Consider the following 18,057-nt stretch of genomic DNA (forward strand, 5'->3'; position numbering starts at 1 on the left):
GCACCCAGGCACTGGTCGGAGTTTAGCGCCGTTTCCAGTATTTCTAGATGGAACTTTGGAACAATAATTCCAGGGCCAAATTCTAAAGAAACAATTTGTGAGATTGTTCAGATGCATTAGTCTTTACTATTAGCCAATTCACCGCGTTTTACATGGTCTTGACTACTTTTTTTTCCCTGGCACTACGTAACAAATCGTCTGATCATCAAACGCATTTGATCGCGGGACTGGTTTGTTCGGAAACTCCGGCCCTCCGCGGAGCTCTGGTCTTCCCTGTAAAAATAGCTACCTACCTTACCTAGGCATATACGCTTTCAAGGCTCCAACTTACCCCGGACTGGCCAAACAGCCAGCGACGGCAGCATGGCGGAACTTTCGATGGACAAAACTCTCGACAATACCACTTTAGCCACCATCGAGCTTCTTGAGGCTCGCCTACTCCGCCTGGAGCATATCATCTATGGCCCAGCCGGCAGCCCCGATGCGATCCCCGAGTCGTCGGCCACCAGCACAATGCACGACCTAGAGCGCCGCTTCCAGGCTCTAGTATCCAGGTCACGCGTATACCAAGATCTATTGAAGATATGTAGGTAAACTTCCTTTGCTACAGACTTACATTACGTTCACCATACAATAGCTAACCACAGTGAGCTTTCTTTACCCCCCCAATAGACAACGAACACCCCACCCTCTTCGTCTCCGAATCGCAACACGCAGAATCCGACAGCAAAGCCAAACAACCCCCGACACAGCTTGACCCGGCCGCCGTGCGCGCCATAGTCTTGGCCTCAGCCTCGCAGTACCATGGCACCGCCTCTGCCCTCGCGGCCGTCACCCAGGACGTGCCCGTTCCCGACCCGGCGCTGAGTGCGAACCTCGTGGCAACAATGCCCCGGGCCAGGGCAATCGAGGCCATGCAGCGCGCGCAGGCCGCCGAGGTCGCCGAGCTGCGGGCGAGGAGCGAGCGTGTAGTGAGGGCCTGGTACGAAGGTCGCGTGCTCAAATACGGCAAATTCGTGGCGGATGCGGAGAGCCGCGTCCAGAACGTTGAAAAGACCGTGCTGAGGGCCGAAGCAATCAGGGCAGATGGGGAGAAGCTTTGAGTGGGGTGGCAAATGATGCCTGGTTACTCAAGTCTGGCATTCTGGCTTTCAACCCCAAGAGTAGGCTCCTCGTGATGAGCCTTGGGAGCTATTGAAGCACTATCCAGGTCACAAAACGCCGAGTCACGATGGAAGGAATCCGGTTGTGTGGCTCCATTGTGTTGTGCTCCCTTCCCAGCCTTTCTGCTGTGTCACACCTTTTTGAGGTACCACACGGAGAAATGGGGATATTAGAGTTGCCCCGAAGCTTTCCCTCGGGCTTCAGTTGCCAAATGGCCACACGGCATAGTACAGTGGAGGAAAGTGGAGGGACTTCATCTTGGGGATGTTTTGATCTCGCAAAATGGGATTGGTGGTTGGTTGGTATACGGCACAGAAAGCCCATTCATCGCTACAGATGGGCAAATCAAGTCCACCGCAAAGCTTGCTGGGAAAACCCCACTGCTTTGTTGGAACGGAAGTCATCTTTATCAGTTGTCATAAGGTCGGAACAATTCGTGTGAGCTGCGGAGCGCTCGCCTCACCCCATGTGCTAGGGGCATTCCAATTCCAGTTCAGGTTCTAATCTCGTCAGCCCCAAGTTAAGGAATAATACTTAGAAAAAGTGTTCGACTATCTGCCTGCAACCATCACAGTTACTGTTATCACACTCTCACATGAGTGGCCGTGGTGCGGGAGCCTTACCTGCAGCATGCAGCCGCTATTGGTTGTGAAGGCTGCGTGAGTTGTCAGGTTTGCTGTATGACGACGCACTCTTGCCAAGCACAGAAGCTCAAAAACGGCGACCCTGATCTCATGAAGCGGGGAGAACTGAAATTGTTACTTTTATGTGATTGATTCTAATAGCGCCGACAACGACCTCGAAGCAACAGCAACAATCCAAGATGGACGATGGCTTCGACCCTGAAGCCTTTTATCCATTGCAGCGATCTATGTTTATTGATAAGCTGACATACAAGCCCAAACCAGCCTTGGTGATTGAGGTTTACAAATCAGTGGTGAGTGATCGGGTTGCATATGTCCTCGTCTACATGACATGAGGGATAAATGAACCTCACGCATTGCTATTACTCACATCTCTTCGACGCACTGTAGGTAGGCCCTCCATATTTTCTGGCCGCAAAGAGAACAGCAGAAGATCTGGATCAGTGGGTCCGCACGGTACGCTTTTCACTCGTTGATGAATCTGGGCTAGATGTCTAAACTGACATGAAACTGCTACTAGCAAGTTACCAACGATAGAGATGGGTTCTCCAGGCCTGGCCTTCGCCTTATGTATGCTCGCAATCCCAAACCCATGTTTATGTCTAATTTTGTAGGTTAACGCCCCGTTAGTATCGGGGATGCTCAGGACGCAGAACCCAAGCCAAAGATACGACCGGGACCACCCAGACCACCAGGCCTGGGAGGGGTTCCACCACCACCACGCATAGTAGGGGCACCGGGACCGGTACCGTCGCCATTTAATTTCCCGGAGGCCTCGATGCCAGAGATAATCTATCCTCCCGTGGGATCTAATCCCATACCTGAAGACGGCGACAGCCAATGGCCTCCTGATGAGAAGATTATTGAGAGGCGCCGATCTCACCAAACGGGCCGATGCGTGCCTTTCTCTGCGGAAACGCTAGAACGCATCACATCTTCTTTCAGCCTGCCAACCTCGACGCATTGGCTTTTTCAGACAGACAATGTACACTTTAAAATATATCGCATGAGTCGCTCTGTCATTGGACTCACGGCGCGCTACTTCTGCAACAAGGGGCTTGATGTAGCTCTCTCCATGTCATACTGCCCGAAGACGGATATCACTACGGCCCTAATGGTCGGGCTCACTGTTCGACAGACCGAGTTCTTTCGCGCTCAGGTCTGCAAGCTGGCCCGAATCGCCCATCACCCGGCGTTGGTGCCGACGCTCATGGCAGAGTCGGTGCGCCGAGTGATAGTTGGCCGTTTCTTCACTATAGACGCAGTTGCCAAATCAATAGAAATTAGTTTTAGGCTGTTATCGCCGATGAGGCTCTGCATACGGGCTGTCCAAATCCTCAAGGATCTTGCAATCCTTGAAATGGAGCTGGAGATGCTGGAAACACAGCGAGCCGGGGCCGTCGACTTTGTCCACCTGACATCGGATGGAGGCCTACGGTCTGAGAAAGGCAAAGAAAAGCCACGCCTCGACATTGTTGATATTGGGCTCGTACTCGAAGAGAGGTTAGACTTCTTGTTAATCACGACTAAGCAACCGCGCGCCATGATCCGCATGCACAAGGAGCGTGTTCAGGCAGTCTTATCAATAGTGGGTTTGTCCCTGGCCTCCGTCGGCTTGCGTTGTGCATTGTGCTCGAAGAAGAAGATACGGCCGACTGATTTGTACCCTAACTGACAGGCCGCAAGCCCGAATGCGAGTTCCCTATCAAGCACGGTGATTCAAATCCGCGACGCGGTGAACGACCACTTCAGTCGAAGCGTGACCAGTTTTTGGTGGCTCAGGTCGGGCTTCTTAATCATCATCACCTTTACACCAGGAATATTTGCTGCGGTATGCCTGGCCTATTAATTATGTCTGGTTGACCAGAGAGAATCATGTACACTTACTAACCAGTCATAATCCCTTGCTGACTCTACACACGACCCAAAACAGACGCTTTTCTCGACAACGTTCATGGCAGCGGTGAATCCCCCTCAATGGACATTCTGGGCTATCGCAACGCCCTTGACCATAGGGATCCTGGTCGCAATGGCCATCTGGAGGTTCTGGGATCCCCCCGAGTGGCTCAGGTGTTGGCCCGATATAGCCCGCTGGATGAGGGAAATCAAGTATAAGGTGCGGCGCAGGTTTGGGTTCAACGACGATTCATCCAGCACCGACTCCACCTCGCTAGTCGACGACGATGATTGAGTAGATCAGAAACGTCGACCTCCAACTGTAAGGGCACACAAAGCAATAGTTCTAGATGTGCTAGCATATCTCAGGGCGTACGTGCCGGGGTTAAGTTGCTTTGTGGGTACTCGGCTACATTTGCACCTCGGCGGATACAACCGGGTTTAGGTGCCTGGTGTTGTTCTTTGGTGCGATAATAGCCGCAAAACGTACTCATCCGGGTCCGCTCGCAGCGGCAGAATGCGGTTTGCAGCTTGGCTTGCATTGGTTCCACCAAATAGCGCACTAGAACAGGAGTAACTAGAGGTTTAACAAGAACCGGAAGCTAGTGATTGAAGATTATGGTCGGGATGGATCAGACGTACGTGGCAGTGCGGGACGAAGCTAAAATCACGAGTGTCGATACTTGGTCCACATAGTCCAGAGAAAGGGCAGAATATGGAAAGTTACAGATGGAAAGGTACTCCGTAGATCCAAAGATGTATTGACGTCAAAACTCACGGCTATTTAGTCACTTTCAAAGTAGTCGCCACCTTCGCCATGAGTCCCCCGCCGATACCAGGCAGTCTTTGGGCAAACGAGTGGTTGAGATCATCCCGATAGGAAGGTTATGTTAAGCAAGACAAGAGCTTCCCCGCTCTGTGACTCCGGAAGGTTTGGGCCGATGGTTGCATCCTTGGCCGCGCACCCAGAGTCCACAAGTATAAAGCTTGCTTCACTTTCTTAACATGTTTGTCCAGGTCTTGTTCTATGTTCACCAAGAACGAGTATTGGGCAAGAAATCTCGACCACTCTCGCAAATACACGAAGCTAGTAAGATGGGATTGATTCGTTTACCCCAGCCTCCCAGAACAAACCTCAGCTAACCAGACTAACATACCCTAGATCAACTTTCGACAACAAAGTATGTGACCTTGCGCGTTGCTGCGTTTTATGCATGAGCCGGTGCCCATCCGGTGCAGCCCATCATTTTTAAAGAAAAGATGAAGGTGTCTGCGCCGGATGTGGCTGAGATTATACGGCCTTGAACTTGATCTGGATAATACCAGCGAAAGGATCATGCCATGAAACCCTAACCATTCACAGTTTTCCTCCCAATACCAAACAACCGAAACCAAGCATGGCTCCCCCCGCCGCCACCTCCCCCATCGTCTCTCCGGTCCAGCCCCTGGACGTCAAGAACGGCAAGCATCAGCACAATGCCGCCACCGCCGCAGCAGCTGCGGCCAAGCTGCACGACCTGGCCACGGACTGGAACCAGTTCAGCTTCTCCCCGATCCGCGAGTCGCAGGTGTCGCGGGCCATGACCTCGCGCTACTTTGCCGACCTGCATGCCCACGCCGAGACGGACGTCGTCATCGTCGGCGCCGGCTCCTGCGGCCTCTCGGCGGCATTTCACCTCGCCACGGCCCGGCCGGACCTGCGCGTGACCTTGGTCGAGGCCGGAGTCGCGCCGGGCGGCGGGGCCTGGCTGGGCGGTCAGCTGTTCTCCGCCATGGTCATGCGCAAGCCTGCACATCTGTTCCTCGACAGGCTCGGCGTCGCGTACGAGGACGAGGGGGCTTTCGTGGTGGTCAAGCACGCTGCGCTCTTCACCAGTACGCTGTTGAGCAAGGTGTTGGCGCTGGATAACGTCAAGCTTTTCAATGCTACCGCGGTCGAGGATCTGATCACCCGACGGGAGGGCGGCGATGATGTCGGTGTAAGGGTTGCTGGCGTTGTTACCAACTGGACGCTGGTTTCGATGCACCACGATGATCAGTCGTGCATGGATCCCAACACCATCAACGCCCCTGTCGTTATTTCGACGACTGGTCATGATGGTGAGTTTGCTACCTTGAATTCACTAACTCTGTTTTCCTCTGGCTTCATAAAAGTGTGTAATTAACACGAAACAGGACCCTTCGGCGCCTTCTCGGCCAAACGCCTCGTCTCCATGAAGCAGATTGAGCAGCTTGGCGGCATGCGCGGCCTCGACATGCAGTCTGCCGAGGATGCCATCGTCAAGCGGACCCGCGAGATTGTTCCGGGTCTTATCATTGGCGGCATGGAACTCTCTGAGATTGACGGAGCGAACCGCATGGGTGAGTCTTGCTATCGAGGTTCAGAACGGGCGGTACTTGACAACGTTGCTGACATCTAATCGTGCTCAGGTCCCACGTTCGGTGCCATGGTGCTCTCGGGAGTCAAGGCCGCAGAGGAGGCCATGGCTGTTTTCGACATGCGCAAGAAGCAGAATGCGTACTAGGTTTTATAAACGCCTTTCCTGGGACCTGATGGGGTCGATATCGTAGCAAAAGGGTAGTGGCTCTGGCCCTGACATTCTTTGGATCCTTTTATCTTAACTTTAGTGTAATTTGGCAGCTTAAACGCCGAATGGTGGAAGTTTGAACGAAAGTTCGGGCACCGCAATGACAATGAAAACAAAATCACACTCCAGACCACAAGAGATCGAGCCAATCTGCCTGAAAGTGATCGATGAGATGGGAGCAGCGCTATCTCTAGAGTCTAGCTACAAACACACAATCTACCTCAATTCTGTTTTGATGCCCTATTTAACAACTCCACGTAGTTGTATTTTTCGAGCATACAACTATTAGTTTTACTGTTTTCAAAACTAGTCATAAGTCGTGAGAATTCTTTCTGATGAAATCCCGAGTTTCTCTACTGGAAATACAGCGATCTGTATTATATCCATAGAACAAAAAACCCATTTTTTTTGCTTCAGTATATAATACTAATGAGTAGCATGTATTGAAAGCAAAACAAATGTCAGGATATAGAGTTTTAACGTACCTGCATAAGATATTGGCAATTTATAACGTAATTTGCCAGGTATGTCCAAGTACGTGGTCTGTAGCTTGGGAAGAATTATGTAGTGATTCCTGTTATGCTCTAACAAGGTAAAATGGCTATTAAAGTAAGACGATGACCAGAGCCTGTCATTATCTTAATGCCAAGAAAAAAGAGGGAATCAAGAAAACCTTTTCCCCCAGTTTGGTGAGGTGACAGTCGAGAATGCAAAGGGTGCTAGAGGAACATATCACCAGGGAAGTCGTGGGGCTACAGCATCCCGACTATAATCTCATAACTGTATCGGTTCATCAATGGTCCGGTGGCGTAATGGTAGCGCGTCTGACTACGATTGAATTTGGTCATCAGGAGGCTGCAGGTTCGAGACCTGCCCGGATCGTTTTGATTTTTTGGCCTGCTCGGCTCACATAGGCCGGCCCCGCTTTTTGAACACGGCATTTTAATTTTATTTTGTGTTGAAGTGGACTTTTCCCCTTCTCTCTTTCCCGTACACGTAAATGTCAATGGTTGATCGCATCTTCCTTACCTTCCTTGTTTTTACTTCGGTCACGGTGGAATCTTACCATCTCAGCCTGGTGGGCTTGGTTTTTGTCCGTCTTGTCGTGTGGCTCTGCCAATATCTAGCCTTTATGACCGACCCTTAGCATCCTACCGCTTCTACATGCGTCTCCAGTGAGCCGAGCCTGTTTTGCCGACCACAACCATACTGAGATAAATGCTTGCGACGAAGTCTGGGAGCAGCATCAGTGTTGTGTTCAGATACTTGGACACTGCATGAACAGTACTTCATTGCATGGCAGGGGTGAATGAACCCACGGATCTTAACCAAAGGGCAGCGCCTAGCAACCCGGTGAAATTTAACACTCTCTGTTCTCAGGATTATGATATCTGCATTGAAACCAGACGTAGAATGATAGCCCCGGACCATTCATTACTTACTTAATGTTATCGTTCATAGCTCATCCATATAATTACGTCCATAACTTGACCACCGACCCAGCAGATGCTTTGCTGTCCAAAGACCTCGTCGCCGTCCTCAACAAGTTCAGCGCCTGTGTGCCCAAAAACAGCGGCATCTTCAACCTTTGCGCCTCATCCACGGCAGCTTGCAACTTATCCGCGGCGGCCGTCATATCGTACACGCCCGACTCGGTCTCCCACCCCTTGGCGGCGACCCCGCTCTTGAAAGCCGCGAGGATGCCCGGCCCGAACCTGTCGAGCATCTTGGAACCTCCCGCGGCGTTGGTGCACAGCTCAAAGACCTGATCCAGGTCCAATTTGACAAAGTCGGCAAAGGCCAGCGTCTCGGCCGCCGAGCACAAGTGGATGCCCTCGAGCAGCGCCAGCACCAGTGCCATCTTGGCTTCCTCCGTCTCGGCAGCGGCCTGCACCGGGCCGACCTTGCCGACGCCCTGCGTGTACACGCGCAGCATGCCCGCGTCGTCGTCGGGACCGTAGCCCAGCCCAAGCCCTACAAAGTACGCTTGCTCGGCCGCGCTGGTCATGGGCGTGGCAAAGTGCCTCCTCCTGGCCTCGGACGTGATGATGCTCGTGTCCTTGAGGATGATAGTCAAAGCGCTGGCGATGGGCTTGTGCTCCGGGTGCAGGATCCTCGGCACGCGGTTCTCAAACATCCAGCTCTTGCCGTCCGAGGCAAGGATAGCATCACGCGCCTTTTCCAGGTTCAGGCCTAGGTGCGCGGCGAACCCCATGGCTTCGCTGGCCGACAAGATCTGATTCGCGGCCAGGACCTGGTGGCACATCTTCATGTTCGACCCAGCCCCCACTCCACCCGCCACGATGTACAGCTTTGCCGGGTCCGACATGGCCTGCAGGATCTCGCGGCCCTTGGCGATGGCGGCGTCGGACGCACCAGCCATTATGGACAGCGTGCCGTCTGCGGCGCGGATCGCTCCTCCCGAAACGGGGCAGTCGACAAACAAGATGTCGCCGCGGCCCATGTCCCTCAGCTGCTGGTCGAGCGCCTGCGCGTACTGGCACGGCACGGTGCTACACAGCATCAGCACGGCACCCTGCGGCAGGGCGGGGACGGCGGCGTCGGGCCCGTCGATCAGCACGGCCTGCGCCTGCTGTGCCGTCGCGACCATGCACACGCAAAAGGGCTTGTCGGCGACGGCCTGTGCCGGCGTGCTGGCCGTGCTGCCGCCGGCCGCCTTGAAGCGCTCCAGCGTTGGGCCCCACACGTCGAAGCCCGTCACTGAGTAGCCCTCCTTGACCAGGTGAGTGGCCATGCCGAAGCCCATGGCGCCGAGGCCGATGAAGGAGATGGGTTCTTTTGCTGCCATTTTCTTTTTTTTTGTTTTGTTTGTGGTGGGGTTGGGGTTACCCGGGACAGAGGGATTGGGGTTTTTTTTATGAGGCGGTGATGTCACTGGTATTTACCAGGAGTGTGGGTGTTATTGCGCCTGGAAGAGGCTGAAATTAGATCTAAGGAGTGCTTCTGGTCTTGGAACCGCCTGGATGTAAGATGTTCAGATGATATCAGAGTTATGCACATTGGACAAACACATGACAAAAATGTGTCTTTGGGGGAGAGAGAGAGAAAAAAAAATAACGACGTCAACCTCTACCGCCCTCAACCCTGTATTCACTGTCCCCCGAGCCGACGCGGTCGAGCCGGCTACTCCAACCGACCGGGTCCCCGTAGTAGTGTGAGAGGAGTGGAGTTGCTAGGAGTGGGGGAAGATATTTTTCCCCATGGAGATGGAGCCGACACCGGCCGTGGGGGGTTTTTTTTTCGTGTAAGTTAAGGCGGGGAAAACAGGTATATTCCTTGCAACTATCCGGTACATGAGACCTTTGTGTGAGTGAGGTGTAAGCGCTGGACAACGATGACATGTCATACTTTTGTCTGGTTTTTTTTTTGTACAGCGAGCTTCCTCTTTTACATAAGGAAAAAAAGAAATAAAATAAAAGAAAATATAAATTCACGGCAAAGACTCGTGACAGCATGACCAAAAACCCCGCCGAGACATTTTGCCGGCGTCTTGTCCCGGTCCCGGGTGTAATTGAGGAGGCATTGATGATTGGAGGGTCCTTTTGTATTAATCCTTTTTTTTTGCATTTGATGGATTTTCGTATTTTTGTCCCCGTATGCGGCTGTCGGCTTAGAAGAGGCCGAACACTTCCCCCCGTGACGGCGTCCCCGTTCTTTTCCGCATTCGAGAGGGAGGGAAAAAAAGTTGGAGAAATTCAAGTTTGTTGTCTCAAAAGTTGGTTGAAAAAAAAATACCTGCACATTATCTACTTTCAATAACATCATCCATATTAGTCCACACGCACATTTTCCAACCCTGTTTTCTTTTACAACCTCCAACCACAGACAACACTTACACATACCCCTGAACAACACATCCTTAATCCCCAAACCCAACCCACCATGCCCGTCGACCGCACCAAGAACCGCTCCCTGGCCATGCTGGACAAGGCGTGGAAGGGCGGGTACGCGGTCCCGGCCATGTGCTGCTACAACATCGAGTCCATCATCGCGACCAAGCGCGCTGCCGAGGCGGCCAACTCGCCGGCCATGATCCTCCTCTTCCCCTGGGCCATCGAGTACGCCGACTCGGCGCTGGTGCGGGCGGCGGCCGACGCGGTCCGCACGTCGACCGCGCCCTTGGCCCTGCACCTGGACCACTGCCAGACGCCCGAGATGGTGCGGCGGGCGGCCGACTTTGAGCAAGGGTTCGACAGCATCATGTGCGACATGAGCCACTACGAAAAGGACGAGAACCTGGCCCTGACCAGGGAGCTGTCCGAGTACTGCCACGCGAGAGGGATCGCCACCGAGGCGGAGCCGGGCCGCATCGAAGGAGGCGAGGACGGCGTCGCCGAGACGGCCGACCTCGAGGGCTTGCTGACGACGCCCGAGCAGGCCGAGGAGTTTGTGGCGACGGGAATCGAGATGCTGGCGCCGGCGTTCGGCAACGTGCACGGCGAGTACGGCCCGCGGGGGATCCAGCTCGAGTACGAGCGGCTCGGGTCGGTGAACCAGGCGGTCGGGGACAGGGTGAGGCTGGTGCTGCACGGGGCGGATCCCTTCACCGAGGAGATTTTTCAAAAGTGCATCAAGCTCGGCGTGAGCAAGATCAACATCAACAAGGGCATGAACAAGCACTACGCACGCGTGCAGGAGGAGATGCGCGGAAAGCCGCTGACGACCGTCATCGATGCCGGGACCAAGGCCATGCAGGTCGCCATCGAGGAGTACATGAGGCAGTTGGGCAGTGCTGGCAAGGCATAAGGTGGCCGGGCAGAAGAGTTGGTTGGAAGGACTTGTACTAGATCGCTATCAGAATTGGACAATAAATTGTCTAAGAAACATATACTCATAATTACCATTGTAAACAGCAATATTTTGATGAAAAAAAAGAAAAGAAAAACCAAAAAAAAAAAAGCCAAAACCTCCTATTTCCACCCTGAAAACAGCCCCTCAATAGCCACCCTGGCACCCCAAGCTCCAGGATCCGGCGGCAACTCGCCACCCTCGCTGCCAGCCCCAACATACGTCGCCCTACCCAACCTCGGCTTCATGCCCTTTGTGGCCTCGCTGCCCTCGACGGCCGCCTTGACCGCCGCCTCGAACCCATCCCTCTGCAGCGCCTGCGCAAACGGGATCAGCGTGTCCATGACGGTGCGGTCACCGACCTTGGCCGGCGTGTAGCGCTCCAGCGAGGACAGACCCTCCAGCAGCGCCGCCGCCAGGCTTCCCACCAGGTCAGTTTGCGCAGCGGCGGCCGTCGCACCGCCACTCTCCGCGGCGCGACGTTCGACCCCGTTGCGGAACGCCACAAACAAGATGCCCAGGATCCCGCCCAGCGTGCCGCCCATCTTGCTCTCGACAATGTCCTCGAGCTCGTGCAGGACGGCGACGACGGACCCGCCGCGCGCGAGGCCCTTGTCCAGCGCGGCGAGGAGGTGGTCCGCGCCCGTCTTGAGCGTCTCGCCGCAGTCGCCGTCGCCCATGACCATGTCCCACTTGGTGAGGTCGGGCTCGGCGCGGGAGAGCTCCTCGCACGCCCTTCGCAGCATCGCCTCGAGCGTCGCCGCGTCCGCCGTGAGGTCGCGCGCCGGGTCGACGGTCCGGTGCGGCTCGGCGGGTGGCTTGACGAACTGCTCCGCCCTGGGCCGGCGCGCCGACTGCGACCCGGCGTACGACTCCCAGTACGTGCTGGTCTTGACGTCGGCAAAGGCCTTGATGTCGTCGACGGTGTATTTGCATGCTGCAGCCGCCGCCGTCACGTTGACGACTGAGACGGAAAACGCCGGAGCGTTGAGTGACGTCTCGAGCGGGCCGCAGTAGACGCGCGCCGGGTGGAGGTTCCAGTCCCGCGCCAGCTGCTCCAGCAGCTCGTCGACCAGCGCGCCCATCTCGAGGTGCGACATGCCGCCAAAGTTGCTGACCATGAGGAAGGTCTCGTCGCCGGGAGCGAACTTGACGTATGCCCTCTCCGGATCTTTTTCATCCAAGCAGTAGCGCAGTACCTCTGCCACCAGCTGCTCCGGCAAGGGATGCGGCGAGATCTTGCGGTACCCAGGCTCGTTATGCGGGCCCGTCCCGATCTCAACCTCGTCCGGATCCAGCATGCCGTGCTCGGTACGGCCGGGGACGTGGCAGTGGTCTAGGGTGGCGGCGATGGAGACAATCTGGTCAGCAAAGGCGGCGCCGAGGTCGTAGACGTCGTCGAGGGAGTCACCACGGCCGGCAGCCCCACCCATGACCTTGAGCACGCCGATCTGACCCGCCAGCCCTCGGCGCCCGACCAGGCTGCCCTTGCGCCCGACCGAGACGTCGTCGCCGCAGATCAGAACCTTGCACTTGGGACCGGCCTTTTCCGCCGCCAGGCCAAAGTGCAGGCAGTCGCCCGTGTAGTTGGTTATCACGAGGATGGAACCCTTGTCGGACGGAACGGCGGCGATGCCGGCGAGGATCTGCTTGGTGGACGGGCTGGCAAAGATATCGCCCGCCACCGATGCGGCCAGCATATTGGTGCCGACATAGCCGGACCAGGCGGGCTCGTGTCCTGAGCCGCCGCCGCTGATGAGTGAGACTTGCGAGGTCGGGTGTGTTGTGTCAAAGACGACGCGGTTGGTCTCGTCGAGTGAGAGGGAGGGGTTGTAAGCGACAATTCCACGGAGAGCCTTAGGCACAAGGCCCGTTGATGAGGGGAATAAGTGACGTTTGGACATTTTTAAAAACCCACTTGCGGCAAGGTTGTAGAATGTGATTAGGGGGAGGGGATGGAGCAACTGTGATAGTCTCACAAAGGGGTATGATGCTTCTTTTCTCTGAGAATTAAGGGATTAATCGGGTTTATGGGATGAAAGATATGACAATAGTTTATGTGGAAGTAGACTAGTATCTACTTTGGGGGTGTAAAAGTAAACAAAAATGCAAAACAGAAAAGAAAACATCAGCAGGACAAGAAGCTGTGGCGCGCCCGGTACGACGGGCACTACCACGACGTATGTGGAAACGGGCGGCTAAAGGGAGCCACAGGCGAGACGAGCATCAAAATACGGGCAAAACAAAGTGATAATAAAAAATAGACCCTGCGCCGTGATGATTGATGGAGGTGGAACCCCGCATACTGGCCTGGAAAGGATGCCCATGTCTGATTCGAATGTTCCTTTCCGGGGACATATTCTGTCCGCATACATGGCAGTGGAGAGCAACGATGCAGCACCCCTTTTCCCCCGCTCTCTCCCTGCCTCCCTCCACTCTTTGGAATATTCTCGCCCGACCCGACTTTGGGCTTTTCGGGGACCCTTTACAAGCTTACCACCACTCGGGGTTGATCCACCCCGAGGTCGGGCCACCTTGGGTCAGACTTGATATGCGGGGGCGCCTAGACTTTCCCCTTGGCTTGTCTCTTGTTCAGGGCTATGGGGGTTTTTTTTTCTTTTTTTTTTTCTTGGAGACGGGGCTGCGGCAAAGGTCTAACCTTTTCCTGAACATTGATGTACTCAAGGGAAATTGCGCCGCGGGGTCTTGTCCTGCCCCGCGGATGGTCACGACCTTGTGTGTTTGCGCCTCGGATGTCCCAAATAGGTAATCCGAGATGGTTTGTGGCCATTGGCGGATCGCGACGAAGGAGAGAGACAGTAGAGTCGGCTCGGCTCGGATTCCCTCATTTGCTAGGTGTACTTGTGGGCGGGATCAGGCATGTCCATTTAAACTCTCAGTGGCCATAAACAAAGAAGTAAGGTCTAAATAAGCACCACACAGGCAGAGCAAGAGAAATGATTTGTGGTTGACGCCGGAGCACTCACACGAACATGGAGTTTTGTCGCGTCAATCCCAGCCGATACCGAAGAAAAAGAAAAAAAAAGAGAGAACCTCGCGTCGGGGTTTACAATTGGGGTTCTTTCGGAGAGATTTAGGCTGTTGAGACGCCCCCACAGTGGGTCACTGACAGCATCATCCATTATGTCGAGTGCCTGAGTTTAGCATAACAGGGCGTCAAAGGTCTCCAAGACTCACAGTATTGTACTGAAACTGTAGTGTGTGGAATCAACTGAAAAACAAGAATGAGCTCCAGAGTCATTTCATGTTAATATTTGAGAATTTGAACAATAAAAAAAGCCATCACTCATAAAACACAACAAACACAACCCACCATGTCCACATCTTCACCACCCCGCCGCATCGTCGGCGTGTCAACAAAGATGTACTTCTCCGCCGCCCGCACATCCTCCTACATCACCAGCCTCCTCTCCCTACTGCCCACTATCCCCTCCAACACCGACGTCTTCATCATCCCGGACCACATCACCCTGCTTCCTTCCATCCAACAGCTCCGCGCCGCCTCCTCCCCGATCCTCCCCGGCGCACAGGACTGCTACTCGGAAGACGCCGGCGCCTACACGGGCGAGGTTTCCCCATCCGTGCTGGCCGAGGTGGGCTGTCGGATCGTCGAGCTGGGCCACGCCGAGCGCAGGCGATTGTTTGCCGAGACCGATGCCTCCGCCGCCGCCAAGACCGCCGCCGTCGTCCGCAACGGCATGATCCCGCTCGTGTGCGTCGGTGAGACGGCACGCCAGGATGAAATCTCCGCGGCTGTTGCCGACGTCGCCGTCCAGGTTCAATCTGTCATGGCTGCCGTGCCCGGTAGCGCAGAGGTCGTGCTCGCCTACGAGCCCGTCTGGGCCATCGGGGCCGCGCAGCCCGCCGCCCCAGAGTACGTGGTTGCTGTGACCCGGGGCATCCGGGAGCTGGAGTGCGTGCGGACCAGGGAGGGGGCGGTGAGGATTTTGTACGGCGGAAGTGCCGGGCCGGGATTGTTTGAGAAGCTCAAAGATGGGGTGGACGGGCTCTTCCTGGGCAGGTTTGCGCACGACCCGGAGCAGTTTGTCCGGACTATTCGGGAAGTGTCCGAGGCTTGAGATTTTGGGGGGGTGAGACTAATTATAGAAAACATTCGGGCTTTGCGTCTACCCGATGAAAAAAGAAAAGGTGAAACACGGAGAGGAATGTGGTATTTGCCGTCCCCTTCCTTGAGCGGACCCGATCCCGCACCGTGCTGCACACATCAGCGCCCATGGCGCATATGACGGTCTTGGCACTTCTCCGGGGGGCCGGTGGTCTGCGCGCATTCTTGCCGACGCTTGCAGCCGAAAACCACATGTCCCGTTAAGTTAACCTGAACTTCAGCTTGTGAGCAGAGCAAGCAGTTGAAACCTGAAGCCATGTTTGGGTCTTGCCATCAACGCTCCTAAAAGCTGCAGTGCAGCTGGCAGTGCACTGAAACCTCGGTTTTTCAGTGCGTACTGCAAACGGACCGATGAGACTTGCCACTGGGTGGTCTCTGGCTACTGATTCAGGTAGTCTGGGATCAACTTTGCAAGAATGGCGGTATACGGTCGTTGGAACATGTTTGACCGAGATCCAGCAGCAAAGGAGTGCGGCATGTGAAAGACTTGTAACAAAAAATCTACTCACAGTTACTGATCGTTTTCACAGGAGCGTCAACACAAAGTTGATATTTTACAAGTTACTTGTAGGGTTGATCTATCACAAGTGAACCACTCCAAACAAAGACAGGCAACCAACCCAAAATATGCTCAGAAACCTCTCGTGCCACCAAAGCCCCTCTATTCCCACCTAACCCTGACCAAAGGTGTGGTGTAGACGTTCAAAAACACCTCCGAGTTCACATAGACGACATCATTCTTGGTGTAAGATATGACCATCTCCTCGCCCTTCCAATCACCACCACCGCCGGCATCTCCCAGCCTCACACCCGGATGCGCCTGGAGGCTGTACGCACTCAGGGAATAATTCCCCCCAACCCCCTTGTAAAACATGACGGGTTTATCCCACGGGCCCTCGGGAGCCGGCGCGGTGGTGATGTAAAAATCCGGCGCCACCGTGAAACCCGCCTGGCCGATCCAGACGTACCGCCTCCACTTGTCGGACCAAAAGTACGTCCCCTGCCCGCCCGCGGACGCGTTGGGAATCTCGCAGCAGCTCGTCTTCTCCACGGCATATGACGGCGGCTTCACGTTTGTCCACCGGCCCAGCGTAAAGTACTCGTACGTGGACTCGTCCTCGATGGAGGCGCGCGTCGCCCTCGTCCGCGCCAGCGACACGACCCCGTTGGACATTTGGCCGTAGAGATAGGTCATGCCGTCGCGCGTCACGTGCCCATAGTTGCCGTACGCCACCCCCCTACACGGGTAGAAGGATGCGTTGACGACGGCGACGTGCGGGAGGGCGGATTTGTTGCTGCTGCCGGTTGTGACGTCGTAGTCGATCCGGTAAAGCGTCGAGGCCGGGTCCGGGTCCGAGGTCTTGAGGTTCTCGTCTATGCGGAACTTCTTGACCCAAGTGTAGGCGGACACGACGTCTTCGGGATCCGAGGCCTCGTTCTCCACCACCAGCGGTGGGCTGTCGGGCCAGATGGAGTAGCGGGTGCCGTCGCCGCACATGCCGGCCTGGCTGTCGTTGCAGTTCCCGTCGAGCAGGGGGAAGAAGGCCCGGCCGTCCTGGTAGCCGTACATCCGCAGCGGCTCCCCGTCGTCGGTCCAGCTGGCCGTGCTGCTGAAGATGGCGAGCTGCGGCAGCCCATTGGCCATTACCCATTGGGTGTCGCGGCAGGTCCACAGCGTCCGGTTGGCGAAGCGCGCAGAGTTGCACGAGTCTCGGTTCAGCATCGCGTCCTCGGCGATGCCCAGCTCCGTCGTGCTGGCCACCCGCGGCAGGGAAAAGTTGACTGCGGGTCCATCTTGTGATGATGACGACGGTGTCAGTATGTTCGGGACGGTGAGCTGCTGCGCTACCGCCGGCGTCGAGGCTAGATGCATCGATGGGCCGTCCATCGGTGGTGCCCAGAGCTCTAGAAAGTATGATATGATTGGGATCGGTAGGGATCTCATGCTGGCGGCATTTGAGACGGCTGAGGCAGCTGTCTGGACGTGGCGTTCTTGTTGATATTCTTTTTGCTATTCTTTGTAATGATGATAACAAACTTCAAGAGCTACATTTTCTGTTACGATGTGAGAAAGGCTGTGTTCGTTTTTGTGTTTGTGAGCTTTCACATTTTAGTCAGCAGGCCACGGAGGCTGTGAAGTCATCGTCTGATGTGTCGGAATCTGCAAGCTTTCGAGGATCGCCTTGGGCGGCATGTGCAGAGTCAGGATGAAGCAACAAGACAGAGATTTGAGCCGTTCAAAGTGGCAGGGCTTGGTCTCTTGGTCTCTTGGTCTTTCTTTGGTGGCGAGCTGCCGGATTAATTACATTAAGCAACCGGCGAGAACTAAAACGGCGAGCACGGGTGTTGTTGGAATTGGAGGATTTGATTCATTTGTGTGATACCAGCAAGTATCTCATAGATAGGGGTTTGAAAGTATTGTAGAGTAAAAACATAGTGTGACACAAAATACGCTTACTATATACTTAGTCGGGCAATATACTTCGTATATCATGCCATGACGGCATTAGGTTACTCCCAAAATATACAAATGAGCATGGGTTCCCCATAGTTGCTTTTTCCAATAATGGTAACACGAAAAGAATATCTATTGGTCGCTAGACAAATAACAAAAAATTCCGTCCCAAAAAACAAACCATACACAAACTAGAAATATCAGTCTGCGTACTTCGTCCTTTGTATTTTGGCCCGAATTCGGTCCAACCACAGAGCAGCCTGCACGGATGACCACCTGGGACGTGAAACAGGACCGAGGAACCACCAGAGACGCAAGCCGAGACCAAATGCCCGTCATATTAATGCGGCCGCC

General features: G+C 54.9%; 9 protein-coding genes across 9 annotated transcripts; 6 read left to right on the forward strand and 3 right to left on the reverse strand.

Annotated features, from left to right (window-relative positions):
* The first annotated feature begins 91 nt into the window (after positions 1-91).
* On the forward strand, positions 92-1,684 carry PgNI_10242 (uncharacterized protein). The gene is made up of 2 exons (XM_031130216.1): positions 92-586; positions 673-1,684. The coding sequence occupies exons 1-2, from the start codon at positions 364-366 to the stop codon at positions 1,101-1,103; spliced, it is 654 nt and encodes a 217-aa protein (XP_030979684.1). The 5' UTR covers positions 92-363; the 3' UTR covers positions 1,104-1,684.
* Positions 1,685-1,855: 171 nt separating this feature from the next.
* On the forward strand, positions 1,856-4,492 carry PgNI_10243 (uncharacterized protein). Its single transcript, XM_031130217.1, has 6 exons — positions 1,856-2,101; positions 2,199-2,264; positions 2,329-2,378; positions 2,439-3,396; positions 3,487-3,639; positions 3,742-4,492. The coding sequence occupies exons 1-6, from the start codon at positions 1,988-1,990 to the stop codon at positions 3,997-3,999; spliced, it is 1,599 nt and encodes a 532-aa protein (XP_030979685.1). The 5' UTR covers positions 1,856-1,987; the 3' UTR covers positions 4,000-4,492.
* A 370-nt stretch (positions 4,493-4,862) lies between these two features.
* PgNI_10244 (uncharacterized protein) lies at positions 4,863-6,528 on the forward strand. The gene is made up of 4 exons (XM_031130218.1): positions 4,863-4,885; positions 5,068-5,804; positions 5,880-6,065; positions 6,135-6,528. Exons 2-4 carry the CDS (start codon positions 5,102-5,104, stop codon positions 6,227-6,229), a joined length of 984 nt encoding a protein of 327 aa, XP_030980212.1. The 5' UTR covers positions 4,863-4,885; positions 5,068-5,101; the 3' UTR covers positions 6,230-6,528.
* A 1,238-nt stretch (positions 6,529-7,766) lies between these two features.
* Positions 7,767-9,101, reverse strand: PgNI_10245 (uncharacterized protein; the record flags this gene model as incomplete). Its single annotated transcript, XM_031130219.1, has 1 exon — positions 7,767-9,101. One exon carries the CDS (start codon positions 9,099-9,101, stop codon positions 7,767-7,769), a length of 1,335 nt encoding a protein of 444 aa, XP_030979854.1.
* A 1,094-nt stretch (positions 9,102-10,195) lies between these two features.
* On the forward strand, positions 10,196-11,059 carry PgNI_10246 (uncharacterized protein; the record flags this gene model as incomplete). Its single annotated transcript, XM_031130220.1, has 1 exon — positions 10,196-11,059. The coding sequence occupies one exon, from the start codon at positions 10,196-10,198 to the stop codon at positions 11,057-11,059; it is 864 nt and encodes a 287-aa protein (XP_030979979.1).
* Positions 11,060-11,223: 164 nt separating this feature from the next.
* Positions 11,224-13,005, reverse strand: PgNI_10247 (uncharacterized protein; the record flags this gene model as incomplete). Its single annotated transcript, XM_031130221.1, has 1 exon — positions 11,224-13,005. One exon carries the CDS (start codon positions 13,003-13,005, stop codon positions 11,224-11,226), a length of 1,782 nt encoding a protein of 593 aa, XP_030979980.1.
* Positions 11,348-12,118, forward strand: PgNI_10248 (uncharacterized protein; the record flags this gene model as incomplete). The annotated part of the gene is made up of 2 exons (XM_031130222.1): positions 11,348-11,449; positions 11,480-12,118. The coding sequence occupies 2 exons, from the start codon at positions 11,348-11,350 to the stop codon at positions 12,116-12,118; spliced, it is 741 nt and encodes a 246-aa protein (XP_030980194.1).
* A 1,431-nt stretch (positions 13,006-14,436) lies between the features above and the next one.
* PgNI_10249 (uncharacterized protein) lies at positions 14,437-15,201 on the forward strand (the record flags this gene model as incomplete). The annotated part of the gene is made up of 1 exon (XM_031130223.1): positions 14,437-15,201. One exon carries the CDS (start codon positions 14,437-14,439, stop codon positions 15,199-15,201), a length of 765 nt encoding a protein of 254 aa, XP_030980085.1.
* A 708-nt stretch (positions 15,202-15,909) lies between these two features.
* PgNI_10250 (uncharacterized protein) lies at positions 15,910-17,193 on the reverse strand (the record flags this gene model as incomplete). Its single annotated transcript, XM_031130224.1, has 1 exon — positions 15,910-17,193. One exon carries the CDS (start codon positions 17,191-17,193, stop codon positions 15,910-15,912), a length of 1,284 nt encoding a protein of 427 aa, XP_030980237.1.
* Between the last annotated feature and the right edge of the window lie 864 nt (positions 17,194-18,057).

The sequence above is a fragment of the Pyricularia grisea genome, chromosome VII (genome assembly GCF_004355905.1).
Source record: "Pyricularia grisea strain NI907 chromosome VII, whole genome shotgun sequence".
Taxonomy (NCBI): Eukaryota; Fungi; Ascomycota; class Sordariomycetes; order Magnaporthales; family Pyriculariaceae; genus Pyricularia; species Pyricularia grisea.